Genomic DNA, 23,045 nt, shown 5'->3' with positions numbered 1-23,045 from the left:
TACCACACACACGCATTCAAATCCCTCACTGTCTCACATCGATCAGGGACTGTGTCCTGTCCGTTCTCCAACTGTCTTTAAGATGTATGCCTTTGTGTTTGGAGCTCCTGTTTTCTATGCTTTAGTGAACTGCACCGAGTGGGGCATTACATTGGAGAACAGATGTGGAAATGCGATCACTTTTCATTCTCCACCACTTTTGGCTGGAGTCATGTGTAAATAAGAAATGCGTTGAGAAGATTAAGTTGACAATGAGTTCACTCTGACGAGTATTTGTTTGTCAGTTGACTGTCTGTTTTAGTTTGTGTCTGTGTCGATGTGAGACACTATTTTAAATATAGAAATCATGAAAATTCATGTTTAAGTTAATGGTAATAAATAAGTGATGAAAAGTTGCTGTTTATGATTTGTTCTTATTCAATCACCAATGATCAGTATGAGGCCTCACACACAGAGTTGGTTAAACCTTTTAATTGACATTTGATTCGGATCATCCACACCCTGTACACGGCACCTTCACCTGGATGACTGGAATGTAGTTAAGATGAGTGACACATTCACACTGGCGTTAAGAAACCTAACGTCCACATGTACTTCAAAAGATAACACAACATTTCAGTAACCGTATAGGAAATCAATAAATATGTTATTGTGAATTTTCAATCCTGTGACCAGAAGCCAACAGGAAAATCCAATAAATCTTTTTATGTTTCAATGAAATTGTGCATTTTTTTTTTAAATAAACATCCAGTCAACAGTAGCTTTTCACAATTGACACTCTCAAACCATTACACACATACTTTTGCATATTTTCATATCGGAAGTAAATACTTGTGCAGTATTACATTCTTGGAGACAAAGATGAAAAATATCAATTTGATTCATCAGAGGAGCACCCAAGGAGACAGTAATGGATGATATCACAGCTAATGGACAATGTATTCTAGACACTGGCTTGTTCATTTGTGTTTGTTTTCTACAATTAGAGGATTTCACACCGCGGTCATTACGTCCTCTCACACCACCACCACCACCCACACAACTGCTTCTAATCATGGAGTGTATTCTAAAATAGGATCCAGAACAAGGGACTGAATCTCCACAAAAAAAAAGTCATAATAAAATTAAAAAAACATCACACAAATCAGTAACATGTCATTTCCCCTTAAAACCAGCTCTCCCAATATCACGTTCAAGTTGGCACCTTGACTGCACATGCTTTATTTTGAAGAAGGCACAACATTTCCTTTGATTAAGTATATTGGTTATAAGAAGCAGTAACCGTTATATAAAAAACTACAGATAATTTATAAAACTAAGGAACGTTTAAAACTCGTAGTTAAAATATCACATTTTCTATATCTCATTAAGGCAGGGCTGCCCAATCCTCCCCGGTAAAGGACGCAGGAGCACATGCAATTCTCATTGGCTGACAAACCAGATCATGTGATCATCTGGAAAGAAACTGGCTGCAACTATGCTGGCCCTTTGTGGACAAGACCGAACACCCCCACTCTAAGGCATGTAGCATAAACTACTGCTCTACACACTGATCTCTTGTGTTAAAATGAAAATAAAATATTAAATATGATCTCTATCCCTCTCTCTCTCTGGCCGTTTGCAGTTAGCACATACTGACACGGGTGTGACATACAAGCGTGACACATTTTTTCAGGCGCAGGAAAGACCACAAGGTGGTGACACCGACATGTTTCACTGTGAAGGAGAACCTGAACTGAATCTTGAGAGTGTATGAGAAATACCGTTCCATCCCCTTAAGAGTTTACCTTTCTTTACAAAAAACATTGAAGGTCATAGAAAAATACGGGGCAAAAAAATAGCAGCCAATGTGCCACATCTGGAAGTTGTACGCATGGAACCCTGTCAGAGTGCCTTTGGGATAGAACATGCGTCACTTCACTGATCTTTCTGCAGAGAACCGTAGTACTCGGTGAGAACCTCCCAGGCTTTGGGCGCCATGAATCCGTCTGGTGGGTTCTCCCCGCTTCTAGCCAGCTTCCTCATCCTGGTCCCCGAAATGAACTCAAAATCATCGTGTCTAGAACAACAGCAACAGAACAAATGACATTTAATTGGTTTGGAAATGACCACAGCCTATAGAGTATAGGCCAAATCCTGAATGACAGTATTGTTTAAACCCACCAAAGAAATACTGCATCAATACAACATTGTTATCATCACCCAAACCAAGCAAAAAGAAGAACATGAGAGGTCTTACTGCTCTTTGTCGTAGAAGTCCATAGCCTTCTTGACCTTGTTGTAAGCCGCCACACGGAAAGGAATGATCTCGACGGAGGTCAGGCCCGGTGCCATGGTGAGGACCTTGGCCCCGTGGGTGGGCTCGTACATGTCCTTCTTAGTCTCGGGGTGGGGCATGCCAGCGGGGTCGCGGCCCACGATGTAGAAGTTGGCGCCAGCGATCATGCGGGCCCTGCAATGCCACTGCACCTGCACCAGGGGGAGCCAAAGATGTCGTCAGTGTCCAGTGTTCCTCCTGAATCTCAGCACGTCCACATGATGGCGCACCTGATTTTGCTAATCAAAATCTTGTATTCACTATATTATATTTTATGGACCTATTTAATACATTTCATGTATTATATATTTTTTTAAATGCTAGAATGTAATTGACAGATCGAAGGCTAATATCCATAACTGACAGAGCAGGCCTGGAGGATCAAAGACCATTGGTAATCTGTGACCTATACCAACACTAACTATACTATCTTACTATACTATATCTGTACTAACACAGAACTAAACACCGGTCAGAATATACAGATGAGGACTGCACTGCAGCGGAGATGTTAATGTACCTCTGTTGGTCCAGCGTACATCATGGGGGATGGGAAAATAGCCACAATGGTGTTGGCCGGGTCCAGCACGCCCTCCTCCAGCACGGCGGCGTGCTGCTTCATGCGCCACTCCAGTGGCACGTCGTCGTCCTTAGTCCAGCCGCCGAGCGGGTGAAGGAGCAGGACGGGGTTGCTATAGCCGCGCTCAAGGAGCCGGCGCTTGGTGTCCTGCATCAGCAAGGCGTGCCCGTTGTGGACAGGGTTGCGCAGCTGGAAGGCAAAGATGGCATCTGGCAGAAAAGGACACAGAAGGTCAACATTACTGGGCTGCCCACACGGAGTCTGTAGCCATCATAGCTTCAATTTCATTCAAAGAATGCTGTAAAACCAATATTGAAATTATAGGTATAGGATAGACTTTTTGTACTCTAGATCTACTTCTAGATGAAAAAGAAAGAGATTCCATTCTCCTTCAAACTCTATTTGAAGGCCAGATCACTGTAAGCATCTGTTTGCCATTGTGCTTTCTACTGCCATCATGGTAAGGTGAAAAGGAAGTTGATAGTATTGCATTTATCAAGAAGTTAAAGGTAAAAAGTTAAGACTAAGGTAAAAGACTAAGAGGTCACATTTAGATGCATGAAGTGGATCTTTGTTGCATCTCAATAGAGGGATCTAAAGGCTATTCAGAGTCCTTCGATAATCACAGCACTTACAGTGAAGTTTAGTTCTAAAGAACTATTCAGAGTCCTTCGATAAACACAGCACTTACAGTGAAGTTTAGTTCTAAAGAACTATTTCTTGCCATGAAGAAGCCCTGAAGCCAAAGTCTGTCTTTTTGTGGAAAATGTTATGAGGAACCTTTATGTTTTGTTGATCACATCAGGGAAGCTCTTAAGCGTTCAATCCCCTTGGGGCAAAGGCACTGACATGATGTCTGAATTCACAGCGCAACTGTAAATAACATAAATTCATCATCGGAAATCCACTCAATGTTATGAATGAGCGAAGCGTTCAGCAGAACTCTTCTACTGTGACCCCGACTGATATGCAAAGCTCTCAAAAGGTCACACTAATCTTTTTCTGCCGACTCACGCAAGAGTAGGTCTTATCTGACATTTTTGTGTTTTATTACGGTGTGGTCATTTAAGTCCCTTATCTCAGAAAGAGCTTGAAATCCAAAAGTGAAATCCAAATACTCTGCATGACCACTGGCTGCTTCGTGTAGAAAACCCCTGGAGCTCTGGAGGACTTCTGGCTTACCTGCTTTCATATCCTTGAACCTCTGTCTCAGTTCCCTTGGGGTGAGGCGGTACTGGTCCAGCCCATCATCCCATTTGATTCGCTCCAGCACATCCAATTCACCACCAGCGAGCCAATCACCACTCTCCATCACCATCTTGGAGAAAAATACATCATCATCATCATCATTGTTTATTCAGGGAGAAATTGACTGAGCACAGGGCTCTTTTGCAGCAATGCCCTGATTGAGGCCACATAGTACAGAAGAACAATACATAAACAAACCACAACAAAACGAAACAGACAAAATAAATTTTAAAAAAAACACACCAAACAACTCAGAAATTAAGCATAAAAAATAAATAAATAAAATAACATAAAGTAAAAAAATTAAATCAGAGAATCATTCAAAACAACAGCATTGAGGCACATCCTTATTATCTAAAAGGCTCTTAAATTGGTTGACAGACAAATACTTGGTTAATTTCAACTCCACTTGAATAGTGTTCCATTTATGGGAAGCAAAGAACTTAAAAGCTATTTTACCTATATTAGTTTTTGTAAGGGGGATTTCAAGGGAGATGAGGCTCTGTGACCGTGTATTATGACAGATGGATTTTAATTTTAAAAGTGACATGAGATAATTAGGCAGTTTTCCCACTAAGGCTTTATAAACAAATAAAAGACAGTGTTTTTCCCTCCTGTCTGCTAGAGGGGACCAACCAACATTCTTGTATAAGTTACAGTGGTGGGTCCTGAAAGCGTCTCCTGTAACAAAGCGAATGGCACTATGGTAAACAGAGTCCAGGAGTTTTAAGGTAGAGGGTGCAGCATAGATGTAAACAATGTCACCATATAGGTCACATAACAGGCTGTGGTTTGGAACTGAGGTTGTGAAAGTACTACAAAACCAAAAGATGTGTGAGATGTTGTTATTCTCAGTTGATCAGTGTCCCCATATGACCCTTATGTGATGATAAAACTTTAAAGGTTTTAGTGCTCTCATCCAACAACAATAACAAATGTGTTGGGTCATGCCCACTTTGGGCCCTTAAACATTGAATCAAGTGTTGGAATGTTCAAGGTTCCCAGATATTGTTGGAGACAATGTATTGCTCTGGACCATATCAGTCTTTGCAGAGATCTTTGCTTTGTGGCGCCGAAAATATAATCCGTCTGGGTTTTTGTGATACTGTAGTCAGATAAACTAACCATCTGAAGAGTCTACAGAGAATTGCTTGTACTTTATTCTGCTGCATTTCCCCATCTGTTGCTTGTTTGATGTTTGCTGGCCAGATGCCTCAAACGAAAGCAAGAAAATCACGGCGCTTTGATAGCCAGATCCACCAAAATCTTAAATCCAAACTGAGTTCATTTCTCTTGAATCAGCTTGCTTGTTTTATATTCTCAAATTTTGAATGGCCATCTGAATATGGCTGAAAATGAATACATTTTAAGTTGGAAATTAATTTATTCAGATTGACACTCAGATTGACACTTCGGTCTGCACCAATATTACAAAAACACCACAAATACAAAATCTGATTCTGGTTCCACTTACCTTTTGAATTATACACTTATAATGAACGCATGTGGACCACTGTTTTGTGGACTTATAATTTACCCTTCCATTTGAATACATGTGAGACACCTTGAGAGAGCACCATTTACAAAGGACCCTGGAGGTAATATAGATCATATTGTAGCGTCCCATAGAGGAACAGTGTTTGGGAGTTAAACATGGAGTGGAGTTCCTCACCTTGATGTAGGGGTGCTGGGGGCAGGTGGTGCCCCACTGTCTGGCACAGCGCTCCTCCTTCCGATGCTCGTAGAATTCAGGGTTGCGGAGGATGGCCACTCGCCGACCTTTGAACTGCAGGGCAAAGGCAGCGCAGCCGTCCAGCCTCTCTTTGTCCTCAGAGGACACCGGCAGGACGATGGGCACCGAAAGGTTGATTGTCCCACCTGTAAGTGACAATTTTATGAAAGGGGTAACTGAAAATTGTTTTCATGTGAATATAGAATTCTCACAACTTCATGATTCCTGTGGTGCGTTTTAGAAGGAGGCACTTTTACAATTTTACACATACGCGTAGTATTGTTATGTGGTAGCTGTAGAATATATAAGCCGTGTCAGCAAAGCACTGACAAACCCAATTAAGTCTACGTCTCCTACAGGACTTAATTACCGCATCTGTTAAATGATCCTGTTTAATGTCAGCAGGCTCACCATCCAGCAGAGTGTCAAAGTGAAGGACCTGCAGGAACTCCCTCTCCCTCATGAAGCCCTTCAGGGGGGTAGCCCAGCCTTCAGCCAGCACCTGCACCCACTGGAGGTCCAGCTGGAAAGAAACATGGCAAAGCAAAGAGTGTATGTGAGTCAATGTAAGAGTCTCTCAAAAGTAAATGAAACAAAAATAAAAGCTAGTCTGATTAACAAAATAGTTTGAGAATGCATTGCAGGGCTATAACCCCTATATATAACACCTATATATAACCCCTATGTTCCCTACTTCTGGCTACTGGCAATGAATGGTGATTTAGCAAAGCCACACATAATCATTACGACATGTTTATAGACATGTTGTTAACTTGTTGTTAACTGAAATATCAGACAGCAACCCTCAGAGCTTATCCATTACTGTGTGTAGCTTGGAAACATCGATTTGTCGATGCTGCTAACATTTATGACACTGTACATTTTATTTATTTTTTGCCTTGAATGCTTGGTTACCTTGGTGATGTTTACAGTGGGCAATATGTTGGCATCACTTAGAGCCAGGTCCAGCTTGTTCTCGTCAATGAAGAGCTCATGCACGTCCTCTGTGACACCAGAGGGCACAATGTCCTGAGCACAGAAAAACACATATCACTGAGTCCATTTGAAAAGTGCAATTGGACACTCTGTAACCCGATCTGAATAGGCATTGTTTTCTGGTGCTGTTGTCACTTTAGGCTCTGGATCACAGTTAACCATATTTGGGCCCGATTTGCCAAAGTAAAGAAAGTGCGACACAGGTATATGTACCAACAGCAAAATAGATTAACCTGGTGCACTAATGTTGTGTCAAGAGGACATAAGTGTTTTCTTCAGAGTAATTCATTTGATGTCTCCAGTTTTAGGTCTCAGCTGATGTAAACTTTATTCAGCATTGTCCACATGAAGAACCTTTTGTTCATGAAACACCTCTGCCAAATTATTATTATTATAGCCAAATAACCCCACAAGAGGTCGCTACAAAGAACCCTCCACCTGAGAGGTTCAGGAAGACTTTCTACAGGGTGATTTTTGTGAACACAAACCAAAGGCCTATTCAGGATCCTAGATTACAACCTCTTTCAAACCGACAGAATTATTGTTGAGGTGCAAACTCACGTGCATCCTGAGGAGCTCCACCACCTGCTCGATGCACTCATTAACAGTCAACTCCCCAGTCTTCAGCACGAGCTCTGAGCCTTCAGGTTTCTCGTAGTCGGAGTCGATGCCTGTGAAACCTAGAGATGCCACGGCTGATGGTTAGAGACTGTTCTTCCATGTTCTGGAAACTTCTTTGGGCTGCTCAGTGAAGGTCATTTTAAAAGAGAAGGGTTGGAAAGCTAAGATCACACTCATCCAGAAGAAACTTCAACACAGTTTTAGGATGTAAAACAAAACAGTCTTAAATCATCAGAGTGAAACTTCAGGTTCTGCATCCTCTTCACCTTGTGTAAATATTAATATAGATGTTATGCATTAATAGTGTGGCTTTGTGGCTGTTTAGCTATTATATTGTAAAGACAGGGTCATGTAGATATGAATGAGGCAAGGCAAGGCAAGGCAATATAGCTCTTGAAATGGCAATTTTCTAAATGTAATGAGATAATGTATGTGGCAGCAAACAGAGCTGCCAGAAGCAGTTTCGTTACAATTGCAACACTTCTTCTTTCTTGTGCTTGAACAATGTTCAACGGTCCAGGGCAACTGTTACTTTGGAAACTTGGGATTGTGAGTGAAAGTGTGTGTGTGTGTGTGTGTGTGTGTGTGTGTGTGTGTGTGTGTGTGTGTGTGCAAAGACAATGATTCACGGTGGAGAAAAACTAAAAGTTGGCTTCTGAATCTCATCTTGTTATTAGCCCTTCTGAATGAATGTTCTAACTGGAATCAATCAGATCATAGGAAGTTATGACTTTTAAGAAACAACTCCACTCTGAGCTGTGACTCCATGGCTGCATCAAGCATTAAAAGGTACAAAACCGCCTCCTCTGGTTCATCCATAATGAGCAGATAAACACCCAATAACTGACTTACAGGTTCCAGCCATCTCATCCCACCAATCATAGTTAGACACCTCACCAATCATACTGTTAGAGCCAACCAACCAGCCAATCATGTTAGAGATGCCTGTAGTGTGGTACCTTTGATCTCTCCAGCTCTTGCCTTCTTGTAGAGCCCCTTGACGTCTCTGCTCTCACACACCTCTAGTGAGGCGTTCACAAACACCTCGTAGAAGGGCAGCCCGGCCTTGTCGTGGATTTTCCTGGCCTCGTCCCTGTCCTGTGTGGTACGCAACAGTAAATATTGGCAAAACTGTTCAATGACAATAATGAACCTGGCCTACCAAATCAGTGTACAACAGTGTGAAACGATAGTGACGCTAACTCTTCTATTAGTGAACTCCATTGGCACAGTGAAGCTGGACTGAAAATATGTTGGGACCAGCAGTGAGAGGCTGTGCTAGTGATGGGATGAAATCAAAAGTGATGGTGCTTTATTACCCATGCACTATACTTGCAATCTCTCCTCTTCTAAAACAGTTACTATCTTAATGGTGTTATTTAGTCTGTGGCTACAAGTGAAGGGCATATTCTATATGCCTAGAGTACATACAGCACTCTGTAACTAACACGTGTCCTTAGGTAGTGGGTGGTCTAGACCTCACCTTAGTGAAGGGCGAGATGAAACTAGTGATGCAGACCAGGCCTGCGTCAGCAAACAGTTTGGCCACCTCCGCGATACGCCGGATGTTTTCCTCCCGATCCACGGACGTGAAGCCCAGGTTCCTGTTTAAGCCCTGTCGGATGTTGTCCCCGTCCAGAGAGTAGCAGGGGATTGCGTGGGACACCAGGTACTCCTCCAGGGCGAAGCCAATGGTGGTTTTACCAGCTCCCGACAGCCCTACGTGACACACACACACACAGAGACAGATGTTTGAGGTTCTGCTGAATGGGTGTGGAGGGTAGGGACAGGCTTAACAGGACCAGGGGGAATTGTTTTATTGCTGGGCCTCGCCTGAGACTGGTAAGAGACTGCATGACACGACACAAGGTTGAGCACTTACAGTGTGCTATTGTATATGTGTGGCTCAATGAATCTCATGAAAGACTGTGAAATAGGAATGTGAAAGAAATGTAATATTGTGCAATCTAATATTTGTGAAAGGAATGGGACATAAAAGATACACATTGCAATAACTGTTATGCTACGTGTGCGTAAAGGGCTGGAGGGCTAACCTGTTAGCCACACTGTGCATCCTCGGAAGCCTGCTCTGGTGCCCACCACCTGGCCTCTTTTGCTCCTGCTGACATGGTGGGCCTGGTACACAACGTTGGTGGCTCTCTGGAGGTCCTGCAAAAGACGACAACATGGAGCTCTGAAATAATCGACAGAATGCTATACAAACCGTATTTTCTGTAGTATGCATGTTTTGTTATTAAACATATTTTCTTCATCTCATTCTTAAAATGCAAGAGGTTGAAACTTTTGTCAGGTGATTGGTTTCATTAAGTGTCTTTCCCACATGCATACCTCAAGATTTAACGACAAGGAATTTGTGTTTTGACTGTCGTTTTGTGGAAGTATTTTATTACATACTCCACTTGTTGTATTGTCCTTAGGATCTAGTTGCTATTTTGAAAATAATTTTGCATCTCATGTGTCACTGAAATAAAATGCGTAATAAAGTTCGACACAACAAGCTGCCTCAATCATAGATAGCAGGTAAGGGAGCCTACTGTAGTCTGAATTTCACTATGACACTTTAAGCATCAATGCCCTGTGGGGGAAACCCTCCCATCCCCTGTTCAATACAACATTCCTCCTCTTCTGAAATGTCAGCCCCATTAACTTGTGATGCCTTGCAGTAAGAATGTTGACTCACATGAACTCTGGTCTGATTAGGATTGCAGAATCCTGCTTTATGCAATATATGCTGATCCGGCCCCCCCACCCCCCATTTCGACATTGCAGGCATTTCCTCCTGAATGATTGTTACTGTACAGCATAAGCCCTTTCACACACACGGCATGTGAAAGGATAAGTTAAATCGGTCAATGGGGCTAACTTTGGTCAAGATATAGAATGGTGTACATGAAAAGATGCAGGCATTACTGGTGAAAACCTACTGCACAGTGGAGAGAGAGTGGCAGAATAGGATAACCAGGGACGTGCACAGGAATTTTGAAGGGCAGTTGCTCTGCCCTGGAAAAAAGGGGCAACAATCACTTGAAACTCTCACTAACCGCCGCTGCCACGCCCCCGTCCCCTGGACGCTTATTCCGCGATTATTTTATCTAAGTTCTGCAACCGTAATACTATTTCAAAAATATATATATATTTCCTTCGGAGGGGCAACTTCAGTCGAGGAGGGCAAACGGGCAGTTGCCCGAGCAACCTTAGCCCCCTCCTGTGCACGTCCCTGAGGATAACCATATACACAAATGCCCCTTCATCAACTAATCTCTCATGTTGAGGGGTAGTCAGTGACATACACATACACACTCGTGTACACTCACACACCAGGTGAACAAGTTGAACTTGTTAGACAGGACAAGTAGCCCCATTCATGTGGGTTAAAATGGGAGTCCCCTCACCCACCCCATTCATTGCTCTAAATCACCTTCATCTTCTCTGACCACTCCTGCCTTTTCTGTCCCTTCTGTGTCACTGCTGCGCTGGTGTGAGTTTACACGTCTCACTCCCTCTTCCTCTTTCATTTTCTCCTCACACTCTCTGGCCACCCCAGAGTCACTTCTCACAAGATCCCACCTGTTTCTTGCCCCCACTCATTACTCTCACCCCCTCTATCCCAGACACTCACAGAGAACCTTTTGTGTCTTTCCTTGAATATTTTGCTGTATCACTGCCTACCTCCCTTACTTTTTCATGTTCCCCGCACCCCCTCCCAAAAAATCTCCATCACGTGATACCCTTCATTCATGTGCACTAATGGGGCATAGGTGCACAGCGTGGCACCGTCACAGCCAGACACAAATAGGGTCCTTGTTCCAAACTTGGCTGACGTTCAGAGATTTATAACAGTGAGACGGCGGTGTTCTAATAGTCGCAGTGTGCAAACTATATCTGCCTATGTCTGTTCATACTCATCATCTTTTCTGCATTGCATCCCGCTACGTTCATAGGTTTCTTATTGTGATTATCAGTGTTTCATGACATTTAGATGCGTACTGTATGCGATCAGTAGCATGATGGGCCTACTGAAAGGGCATTCATCATATTTTCCGAGTCAGTAGCCGAACAGGCAGGCTACTTTATTTAAAAAAAGAAAATCTGTAACCTACAGTTAAGGCTCACTCGAACAAAATTCTTCTTAATGACAACATAGGTTTACGTTCAAGTAATTTGAAATACATACATACCACACATAAAAGGTTGTAATAACATGGGTCCAAACTGTAATAATGTTAAACACAGTTGTACTGGTGGGCGCTTCACGGCCGTCTTGGACCCTAACGCTAACCAGCAGACTTGCTAGCCCTACTGCTTTGGTGTTTCAAGAATGTAGGCTAGTATAGCTAGCCGGCTAGCTAGCCAGTTACGAATGTCTGAAAATGTAGAGGTTAAAGAAGCTTTGCGGCATCATTGGTTTTGGCTTGCAACGTGTACCAAATATGTTAGCGGCACATCACTTACTGGTTGACAAATAGACAAAATAGTTGGCGATGTAAGAGCATAGTAGTTGGCTGTATAGAATTGTTGACTATGCTACACTGTAACCCTCTATACGACAAATCCATACGAACCGGAACAAAAGCATTCTGCAGAACTATTTAGAGAGAAAATGTCTTTCAGAGGTAGAACATTGCAAAGCTTTAGGCTAACTTTTCTTGCATAATCTTCGATTTCACGTCAGTAGAACAATCTGATAAGTACATCTAGTTATAAAGAGTTTGATGAGCAGAACCACTTACTGTTCTCTGTTTTTTGGTCCCGGACATGTTCTCCAAGTTTATGTGGTCAATTTTCTCGACACGGTTCCAGTGTTTTCGAATGATGTGAACAAGACCGGTTGGCAGACCGGCGGAGACGACCAGGTTTTCGGAGTCGGAGCCGATCGGCGAGGTCTTGAATGACACGTAGCACATCCAAAACCTCTTCCTCCTCCTCCAAGACTCTCATAGGACAGTTTCCAACATCCCACGCGTCAGAATCACGACGTTCCTCAAGGCAGTGCTGAGCAGGCTGGCTAAACATCTTGCGGTGTAACTTGCATAGATGATATTCTCATGGTAGTAACAGACATAAGGTCTTCAAAATAATGAGCATATATTGCAGAGTATGCCGTCTGAAAAACGGATTGAAAATAAATAACAGGCTTTTAAAAACCCTTTGCAAACTTGTCCCCATTAAAACACGGTCGTCACTCGAGTTTGTGTTTGATGCAAACCTGTCTGATTGTAGATGATCCAAGGACCTCTGACAGTTAAGCCTGAGTGGCACGGACAGACTATCGACAGGCCAAGGTCATCGTGGACCCTCTCGATCAATTGTACGCCCTTAAATTAGATACAAATAGTGATAGCACTATTTCAAGTTGTTCCAGCACTGTCTGCAACAGGTCTTGTCAAGCATCATGCATACAGGCTGTAGACTCAACATGAGGAACAGTTTTCTGTGGTTGATAATCTGTAATCACATTTTCATGTTTAATAACGGCACGTCAACCATGCGCAATACAATTATCAAATCGCCAGCATGTACACAAATCTAACGCTTCACCCTGAAAATGTATGAAAACTTCAAATAGATTTTGGCAGAATTTCCATAACACTGTAAAGAGATAAACGGCACACAATTAAGACACGTGAAGCTGATGCAAAAAAAGACCATAAAAAACACCAACAAAATGAATAGTGATTGTGGGAGAGAACATACTATGACCAGCTGTGAATGTTAATGCAGACATATCAGGGTACATGTTGAAGAAGTGCCATTTTTGGACGTTAGCCTTCCAATTAAAGAGGAGCATACCTTGAATTCACAAGCCAGTCTGAAAGCTATAACTTTGACATGCTTCCGCACACAGACACATTGATTTTAGTCTCACTACTTCCATCTCGCAATCCAAGCCAAAAGAACAAGAGTGTGTCAGTTGCATCCCAAGCGGTCCTGTAAACTCCATGCTTTTACGCATCCATCTCCTTGTCAAAATCAAGCCTGAGTTTGTAGAACTTGAAATTTGAAAATTATGTCAGTGTTTGACAGACATACAAAAAAAAGAGAGATTGCAAAAGATCCCATTATCAGTATGAACACCGTTCGCTGTGAGAAAAGTACAATTTGAAAAATACAAAATAACTTTGGAATATTCAAGTCAACATCATACAATTAGTATTAGTACAATGGGCCGAACGCAAGGACAACCTGAATCGATATATTCTTCCTACAGTGTCTCCTACAGGGAAAATATAACCTAGTGTCCACCCCTGATATGGCCTATCTGTCCAAGCCGGCATGAAGAAAGCGTGAATAATAGAATAGAAATAATAGAAACATGTTCTTGCATGAGGCCCATTGTGACTATTCTTATTTCCATAACCATAACCATAGATTCAAACCACACAATACATTTAAGATAAATAAAGGCATGGAAGTAAGTGGAAAGTCAGAACCACCAATACATTAAAAAGCACAATTACACATTGAAAATGTGCTGAAATTAAAAAACAAAGCAACCTGCAACATCATGAAAATTGTGAAAAAGTGCAAAAGGAACGCATTTTTGGCCACAACAATTTTAAAGAAAAAAAGAATTAGTATGTGTGTGATTAACCTCTTCACAACTTGGTGCTTTGTTTTTGTACAAATCTAAACCACTATTAGTTATAAGAAAAAATCTCTGTATGCATTTTTGTCGTCCTTCACTGATCATTTCCTTGCCCGTATCACAACTCTGTGTTCTTTTGGCTCGATTTGGGTAGTTCACATTCCTTTTCGAAATTACAGCCTTTCAGCAGGTCACCGTAGTGGTCCCTGACAGTCCGGTACAGCGGAGCCGGATGGTCGATGCTGGGGAAGGCCATTGGCTTCTCATTGAGCAGGAACTGGAGCCTGAGGCCTTCGCTGCAGTCGTACAGAACGAAGACTAAGTTGGCAGCGTAGGGCACAATCTGGCTAGTGCGGAACGAGCGGCCCTGCTGCTTGTGGAAGTTGCGGGCGGTTAGCGGCGTCTCGTCGTGGAAGAAACCCATGAGCGAGAGGAGGGGTAGTAGGGTTTCAGCATGGCCCACCTGCACCGTAACAGCCTCAGTCACATGACCGAACCTGGACGACAGACAAGAGGCAGACGCAAGGTGAACCATCTCAACAGATGTTATGAAAAGATGGGAACATGTTCGTCATCTAAACACCACTTTGTTATTATCAATCAGTCAGTGAAGTCAATGTGCACGTTACACTGCAGGTGTAATTGCTTGTTTACGACGTATGGAGTCTCCCTTACCTGAAGTCATAGGCAGCCTGATCAAGTCGACGAAAGAGGTCATGAAAGAGAGTGCAACTGGATTTGCGGTTGATGTCATGACCATAGCCCCTCTTCCAGTATTGCTTCAGATCATTTTTGTACTCCAGAACCTAGTATTTTCAGTTACCACATGAACAGTTATACTTAGTTATATATATATATATATATAAAATCAACATGAGCATTACAGACTTGATGATTAACAAATGCTGGCAATCTTATTTCATCACAACAGAAAAAAGAGAAGAGGCTTTTTTAGGCTTCCATAAGGGAAGAGGAACTGAGATATGTCTGTTAAACACTGTTGATAGCAAACTTTTGAACTTAAAAATATACATGGGTTATCACACAAAAAACAAAGAAAAGAAGTGTACCCCAAACAGACTTGTCAGTTGTGGATCATTTGAAAAAATGAACATACTTGTGCATCAGCCTCATCCAACAGGTTGCACCATGGTGAATTCAGAGACTTAATAGCAAACTCGTATGAACACAGGAAGAAAGCAGCCTCCACCATATCTGATGAGGAAGAAAGATATAACGTGTGTGTTAGCGCAATCAGTGAAGTCACCCAGGGGGTGGGAGGGGAAACAGCTGCGGATGTGCCTCCAAAATGGGGCATGGGGAAATTTAACTTTGATATCATATGTTGAGTAGGCAAAAGAAAAAGATGTAACAGTATTTTTCCTATTGGGGGGAAAACAAACGATAGGTTCGTGATTAAATTAAACTCAATGTAGGTGAACTATATAAATGGTTAATCGGCGATAATATCTTTTTGAAAATGTCATCTTCAACTACAATCTATTTTAAACATAAAGGATATTGAAATATGGAACAATCAAGTCTGTTTCATCACTGCAAGGAAGTTATTTCTATTACATAATAACAATGCCATTCTGGTACATTGCATTTCTGTCATTACCTGCGGTCATGTGACTGAGGGGAATCTGCAAGCGATCGGCAATCCTCTCCTGTACATATTTCATTTCATCTGAAGACTTAAAGAAGTCAACCTCCTGAAGAGCGGTTTTATTGTTCTCTACGTCTTCAATGAATTTCTTACACTGATCAAAGAATCTCATTAGATTGTCATTGATTTCATGGCTGTAGCTTTTGTCTGGAAAAAAAAAAGTTTATGAAAATGATGAATTACAACATAGGACAGCGGGAGACATAGTATATACATGTATGCTCTGAATATTTACATTTATAGTGGAAATTCAATGGTTTCACTGCAACGGCAATCCAACATTTTAATCTAATCCATTGTTCATGACAGAACACAGGTGACAGGTGATTCCATCACAACTGTTCTGCAACACTCGTTTTATTTGTCACTGGTCCCTTCAGAGCTACATACTAGGAAGTTGTTATGCAGAGTAAGTCATTCCTCGAGTCAGAGTTAAATTACCTTTGATATTCCAGAGCCTGTGCAAGCCCTCTTGGAAAGCCTCCACGCTGTCAACACACCTGTGTTTTGAGCTAGTTATGAACTTCATGCGATTGTTTTGAAAGTTGTCCTTAGAGATCAAGGTTGGAAACGATGTGGCCAACCTCACAGCCAAATGCCTGTGATCATCCCTGCCCTTCTCCACAAGTTTTCCGTCCATTTCTTCGGTGTACCACATTACCCATTTAGTCTTGATGTCTCTTAACCACGTGTAGGAGTCCTTGGCTTCATTTACGACGAGACTGTGGAGACGTTTGATTTTTCTAATATTTTTAGCGGTAGGAAATCGTGTGCCATGCCTAATAACAGCGGTAAGGTGAATTGCACGACAGTCAGGTGATGGAGGCTTTGACAGGGTCTTGTTAACGGATAAAATATCATCAATCAAATATGGATTTACCTCTTCATATCTACCTTTTGTTCCAAAATAATTGGCAATCGCTGGTATAGTTGATTTCGAGAAATTAGCGCTTGGAATTCGAAACAGCATAATACTAAAGGCAGAGAGAACAAAGTCTCTCCTCAGAAGTACTGGCCTCATGTCGCAAAAAATAGGATTTTTGTTTTCCCTAGCTTAGTAATATTTTCTTTAACAATGATATGATAGCTGTCAGTTGTGATATTCAAGCGTGTGAAAGCTGTCTATAATTAGAGATTTTCAATGAACTCTTTCCTACCATTCAACCATACACAACGTGTTGTTGTGGTTCTCACGTTTGTTTCCTGTCGCACTTTGACCTTTCTAGCTAACTAAGAGTTGGCCGACCAAGTATTGTCTTTGCGTTGATTCATCTTTAAATTTGGCAATTTCTTTGCGTGTTTGATGTTTCTTTTTTCTAACAATATTTCATTTATTATTTCTACTACTGGTATTGTTAAACGAGAGTATTATTTGTATAGTTTGTGGTTAGTTTATTTTATGACAAATGTTGGCTTGTGTCCTCCATAGACATATCTTCTGCTTCAAATAACCACCTGGTGGAGCCATTGTGCCATATTGGTAACTTGAGCTCGATTGTATCCGTGCAACCGACCATAGAAAAGATCTCGAACACACTGTCTTGGCGAAGTAGGAATAAAGAAAGAAACATTTGTGCAAGGACAGTTTTCTACCGTCTGACTAGCAGCCACACATGATACAAGTGTCCAGTTCATAGATCAGTGGCTTCACAAAGTTATATTTACGAAAAGACAATATCCTGTCTCAAAAGTCTGATTTATTGGGATATAGGATAGTCTACTACAGCTAGGTAAAAAAGGCTACTAGACCCATAGACATATAAACGTTTATGTCTATGACTAGACCTATAAGACCAGCAAGGTGGTTATTGATAACATGATGAAGAAAAAAAAGAAAAAAAAAATCACCACATCCTTAAAAACGTTATCTTGCTTGTACTATAGTCGTTGTATAGAAACGTTGTAGTATTTTTGTCTGTGTTAATGAAAACTATGTTATTCTCGTTTACTTGCCCAAAATGATTATACTCAACTTTGGTTTAAGTCTTTAGTTGAATTAAACTAACTAATAACATACTTTATTGTAATGCAATAACCAACATTTTATAAGCAAATGCAAAATTTTACGAGGATGGCACTGTCAGTGTGGCTAGTGCATGCTCTGACAGCAAAATAGGTACGTAATAAGACGTCTGCCCGCTTTTCCAGGATCTACTGTGAATGGTAGGAATGGTCAACACTGATTGCTAAAAATTTGGCAACAATGAAACCGCCCACCTCCACGCAGTGCACAGGCGTTCAAGTTAACACATTCAATTAGATAATAGTGTCTGTTTCAAACTGAAGATACATGGGGTTTGAAATGGGATGTAAATCGATTAGATAATAGACGTCTTTGGACCTTCCTTGTGGATTCCCATCAGAAACGATTCGGCGGAGGACAGCGTTTATGGTATGTTGGCTCTGTTCAATAGCTCTGCATTCCCTGCTACAGTTGTGGCTACCTAATTTAGCTCGCTGGTAGCTAGTGTATCTAGTTGTCCCTCTGTGTGTGTGTATCTGGGTAGCAGGACATGGCATTTTTATGGAGTAGCGGTGCACTCCATTGTACACATAGTAAAAATTAACTGCCCATGCTTGTTCAGCTAGCTAGGCAGTATCTGTTGCTTGTTGGAACTTCTATGCCTGCTCTTTTGCGCGGTATAGCTAGCTAACCAGCTAGCGATACCACTTATGTAGCTGTTATTAGGGACAGTCGTTTAACTTCAATCATATACTGTCATTACTACAAGCAGGATAACCAGCCGAAGATGTGTGGCATTTTTTGACTGCTTTCGTTTTCACATATGCCAAGCCTTTTTCATTATCATGCCAGCGTTATCACTTTGTAGCTAACGTTGTAGGAAAAGTGGCTTGATGACTGTGACAATGTACTGTATCATGATGCGCTCATCCTTCATAGGTGGACTTCGATTTAATAGGAACCTTAAAAATACACAATGCCCCCCCCCCCCCTTCATTATGGGAGACGGATGACTTATCTTGATATTGGCAAGACAGCATCCCCCTTTTTTCAGGTCAGATACTTAACTATCTGCTTGGGACTTAAACATCTGCCTTCATTGAATTGTACTGACCAGATTGCTCTTGGCCCTCCTCTTTTCCATAAAAGTCAAATGATTCCGATCACAGAGAGAACCGCATCCGTGTATTCAGTGAGCAAAGTATCCCTCCTTTTTTGTCGCCTAAGGTGAGTGATTTCGATTGGCATGACAGCTGCGACAGATGGATACAAGATGTTGTTTGAGAGTCGGAGCCCGAGGCGCGATGTGGCTCATTTGTAAACCTCTCCCGTGTGTTTGCTAGAGGTTCGCTCGTCATTAGTTACCCAGTTGCTGTGCACAGGTCTCAGGGCAGCAGATGTGCATCGGAGCCACCGTCTCAGGAGAACTCAGTCTCAGGTGGAGTGGCCACATCACATGGTTAATTAGTATACAGACAAAACTAATTGCGTGCCAGTTTCACCCCATCACCACACACATTCAGTATTGCAGTTTTGATTGTGTATTTCACAAAGGCCTTGTTGAGATAGTGGTATTAGATGTGAAAGTGGTTTTTCTGGGGGAAAATGAGTCACACGTATTACATGCATTCAGTCCACTGTAATATTTCACCAAGTGAACTGCATCCGACCCTCTACTCTTACGGCCTGACTTTGTGTGTGGTCTCTTACTTCTCCGGCTGTTTATATCATTCCAAGCATGTTCTTGGCCTGCTTGTTGAGATAGTGAGATGTGTGCATGCACCTCTGCCCTGAGAGACAACATATGTTCCTAATATAGAACTCATAGGGAAAAAACAGATGTTCATATTATATAACGAGGGAACTGTATATAAATACAGGAAAAAGGGTTACATCCTTGATGACCTTCTCACCAATTCACATTTATAGTTGGTTATGGTGTCCAGTTCTACATTTAGTAGTAAACATTATGTTATCGTAGATCTATGATGTATAGCCTATATCTAAAGAATGTTGGGGGATATTCATGCCCATTTGTTTGATTGCTGTGGTAACTCCGGTTCAGTTTAATGAGTTCTCATTTCTAAGTCTTCCTGTAGCAATATGATTAACAGAAATACAATCCTCAGTTAATCACTTGTCTTGTTTCTTAGAGGGTATTGATTAATCCCAGACATGTCTGCGTAGATTCAAATGCTAACTACATCATGTCTCTATAGAGAGTCAGTTGCTCCCTCACGACCAAAGCCACCACTGAGACCGAAGCTGGACTATTACATTCTCATATTTCCTCTTAATTTTGCCCCAGATTTAATTAAAGCCAGCCATTTCCTAATGTTTCTTCTTCGTGGCTTGTCAGTGCAATATAGTCTCTCTCCAGCTTTAGATTAATTAAGGCAATCAGGAAGGTGCACACGGTCACAGGCAACCTTTTGGAGAACAGGTCCAGGGCGACCCCAGCCAATTTCTGCAATGAGCTCCTAGGATAGCCGCTGAGCCCGTCTCCCTTAACCCCCCAGTGAGGATGCTTAAGGGGCTCTCGTGCGGGCCTCTTAAGCGGGCGCTTGATTAACTTTGAGAACCTGTAGAGGATGCTGACTGGATTACCTTTTAGTTTCAAGGACAGCTGGGGCTAATTATACTCCGGGAAAATTAGAAATAGATGGGGGCCTAATCCTCTGGACACTGTGTTGCCTTTAAAGCATGACCGGGGCGTTAAAGTCAGGTTAGATGTTTGTGTTTGGAAAAGTAGGAAGTAGCCTGGGGAATTGTGCAATGGCGTATTCAGTCTTATGCCAACATTTGATGCTGACTTACATTGTGTTCCACAGTGCAGTGGCTCAAAACAGCCGTTTTAAGGACCCATAACTAGGTCTCTTGCAACATTTCCTCTTGAACTATCCCTCTCTATATTGTACAGGCATCATCACTATTGCCATTGAAAACAATTAAAGAATAGGCTCTCTCAGGGACCTGCATTTTGCTGTTGAAACATACACAAACTCATACACAGCACACTCATTTTTTTTTTTTAAATGGATGAAAAATACACTGGCCTCAGGCTTGGCCAAATCTTGCCAAGACCAAGACTGCTGGATAATTATTCACTTGAAAAGGTTCAATCGAAATGAAATGCCAAAGCGTAGTGCTCAGTGCATCCAGCGGTTTAAAGATTAACCATTGCTAACCAACAGTCTAGGGCACTTATGGAAAAAGATTTGTTTTTTCTAAACCATGTTGCAAGGAGACATGTGACATTGAAAATCAAACGCCATATCAGACATTAAGCTTGACAATCAAGTATGGTATAACAACACAAGTAAAGTGATGCAAAGGATTTATTCATGTCCCAGGTGATCAGTAAGAACCTGTTGACATGTCCGATCTCTTCTCATAAATTGAATCCAATCAATAGTCAACAGAAGTATTTGTCTCCACTAATATAATTGTCAAAAATAACTACAAATGTGGTGATAAAATCCTAATCTGTCCACAGTAGGACTACATTGGGAGCATCCTGCACATGAAAACATTGATGTTAATTTGCACGGGCATTGCAAGTTAGCCCTAGTGACATGTGGAAGAACGCGCTGAACTAATATGCATTTTCAGCCCAATAAAAACAGAAGGAACCATATTGCTCCAAACAGACAACAATGCCTTGTGACATCGAATGGAAGACATTCACCACAAAAACCCTCCACTGAGCCTGTAGTAAGACAATGTACAATGGATTATTGTAAGCAGGATTCCAGATGCCCTGGAAGGCCACAATAAACTGTAAGACAGCCATCAAGGACAGCTCTGAGCCCCGCTAGTGGGATTGCCTTGGCGGTCGGGAGGACAAGAAACAGAGAGGCTAGGTCAGAATCTGATCTTTCCAGATGCACCCCAGAAAGAAACACCAAGCAAGGTTTGACTGCTATGTGACCCCTTGCACAGCTGGATGTACACAGCCCACGAAGCGCATCACAGCAAAGCATTGGAGAAATGAGCCATCTGGGTGTTAATGTTACCTGATCAGAAGGCTTGCTTGTGGTGGTTTTCCAGAACAGACTTTAATCAGAAGTATTACGATTCCCTCCTCCCATCATTGTTTACTGCCGCGGGTCAAAAGCAGGTAAAGCTCCTCTCAAGCTTGATAAGCCATCCTGGGAGCCGGCTGATGCAAGGATGACGTCTTATACCTTCGACATAACAATCACACATTTCAGCCCATTTCTAAAGCCCAGGCTTTCCTGGCGTTCCCCCCACTGATGGCAATGGATCCCATGCGAAAAGGTTCTCTCCTGGACACTCACATTTCACTCTAAGAAACCCAATGATGGTCAACTCTTAGTCTGTTTACATTGAGATGCTGTCTTGCTTGCGTCTGTGTGTGGTAACTGTATGTGAGGTAAAGTATCTCCCCATGTATAGGCCTCAGGCAGCCCTTGCTGTGCAGTGATTGGGGAGGGGGGATACAGCTGCCTCAAGGCCTGGAGGACAGCAAATTGCGTATGTTTGCCTATCCTTGATTTAAAATGTGCATAGCTCCTTGCTGTTTAGACTGTTGCCTCGATAGGCTCAAGTCCACAGCAGCTGTGCAGTTTGTCACTGCACATGTTGAATTGCAAACTTTCTTCTCTTCTGTGCTTTTCTGTGCCTCGCCGTATGTATGTGCGTGTGAGAAAGATCTTGACACAGCCAGCCCTCTCGCCATATAGGGTCCGGGGAAAAGGCATGTCACCCGCAGTGTCAAGACAAGGAACAGTGTGTTGGTTACCAGTGTTAATTTTGGCAGCTATTTTAGATTTAGTCTTAGTCTTAGTCTTTAGACGAAAATGCATATTAGTTTTAGTCACTTTTAGTCATTTTTATCCTGCTTAGTTTTAGTCTAGTTTTCGTCGACGAAAACTCAGAACATTTTAGTCTAGTTTTAGTCGACGAAGTCTCATTACATTTTAGTCTAGTTTTAGTCACATTAAACTAAAAATTAAGTCCATCTTATAGTCACATTAAACTCCTTTCCATCCCTTCTCAGGCCCGGGGACCCCTTGTGTTGTGTCTACAACTGCATAATAGTCAAGCTTGCAGTACTTAAACTGTGGATGCAATTAGTCTCTAAGATACAGATCTCCTATGCCTACAGCTGAATTCCAATTAATTCAATGTAAATAATAATTTTAAAGCAATACTTAATTAACAGTATTATCATTAAAATATAAGAGAATATCAAGTCTAGATTTTGAAGATTCAAATGATCTGATAACACAATACAACTACTATGCCTACCTGGCCTTAGTTAAATCAACCACATATCCTCCATATGA

The 23,045-nt window shown here is 41.9% G+C and overlaps 2 protein-coding genes across 2 annotated transcripts; both read right to left on the bottom strand.

The window, feature by feature from the left end:
* Positions 1-456: 456 nt before the first annotated feature.
* On the bottom strand, positions 457-12,573 carry LOC122130820 (bifunctional 3'-phosphoadenosine 5'-phosphosulfate synthase 2-like). Its single transcript, XM_042705594.1, has 12 exons — positions 12,246-12,573; positions 9,549-9,663; positions 8,978-9,213; positions 8,454-8,592; positions 7,435-7,553; positions 6,793-6,906; positions 6,289-6,400; positions 5,818-6,023; positions 4,080-4,215; positions 2,838-3,106; positions 2,240-2,469; positions 457-2,059 (listed from the first exon to the last, which is right to left on the bottom strand). Exons 1-12 carry the CDS (start codon positions 12,417-12,419, stop codon positions 1,918-1,920), a joined length of 1,992 nt encoding a protein of 663 aa, XP_042561528.1. The 5' UTR covers positions 12,420-12,573; the 3' UTR covers positions 457-1,917.
* Positions 12,574-12,947: 374 nt separating this feature from the next.
* minpp1b (multiple inositol-polyphosphate phosphatase 1b) lies at positions 12,948-17,556 on the bottom strand. The gene is made up of 5 exons (XM_042705595.1): positions 16,212-17,556; positions 15,723-15,917; positions 15,219-15,316; positions 14,777-14,907; positions 12,948-14,598 (listed from the first exon to the last, which is right to left on the bottom strand). The coding sequence occupies exons 1-5, from the start codon at positions 16,789-16,791 to the stop codon at positions 14,220-14,222; spliced, it is 1,383 nt and encodes a 460-aa protein (XP_042561529.1). The 5' UTR covers positions 16,792-17,556; the 3' UTR covers positions 12,948-14,219.
* Positions 17,557-23,045: the final 5,489 nt, after the last annotated feature.

Source organism: Clupea harengus, unplaced genomic scaffold (assembly GCF_900700415.2).
Source record: "Clupea harengus unplaced genomic scaffold, Ch_v2.0.2, whole genome shotgun sequence".
NCBI lineage: Eukaryota > Metazoa > Chordata > Actinopteri > Clupeiformes > Clupeidae > Clupea > Clupea harengus.
Note: the sequence above shows the minus strand (reverse complement) of the source record. Positions and strands in the feature narration are given on the sequence as shown.

Bases quoted from the DNA above. Each gene is read 5' to 3' on its own strand.
- minpp1b (XM_042705595.1), bottom strand. From the start codon at position 16,791: ATGAGGCCAGTACTTCTGAGGAGAGACTTTGTTCTCTCTGCCTTTAGT. The intron at 15,918-16,211 runs GTAATTTAACTC...TTTTTTTTCCAG, and splicing joins CAGGCTCTGGAATATCAAAG to ACAAAAGCTACAGCCATGAA. The intron at 14,599-14,776 runs GTAAGGGAGACT...TCTGTCGTCCAG, and splicing joins CAGGCTGCCTATGACTTCAG to GTTCGGTCATGTGACTGAGG.
- LOC122130820 (XM_042705594.1), bottom strand. From the start codon at position 12,419: ATGTGCTACGTGTCATTCAAGACCTCGCCGATCGGCTCCGACTCCGAA. The intron at 9,214-9,548 runs GTTAGCCCTCCA...TGTGTCACGTAG, and splicing joins ATGCACAGTGTGGCTAACAG to GGCTGTCGGGAGCTGGTAAA. The intron at 3,107-4,079 runs GTAAGCCAGAAG...CTTTTCTGCCAG, and splicing joins GTTCAAGGATATGAAAGCAG to ATGCCATCTTTGCCTTCCAG.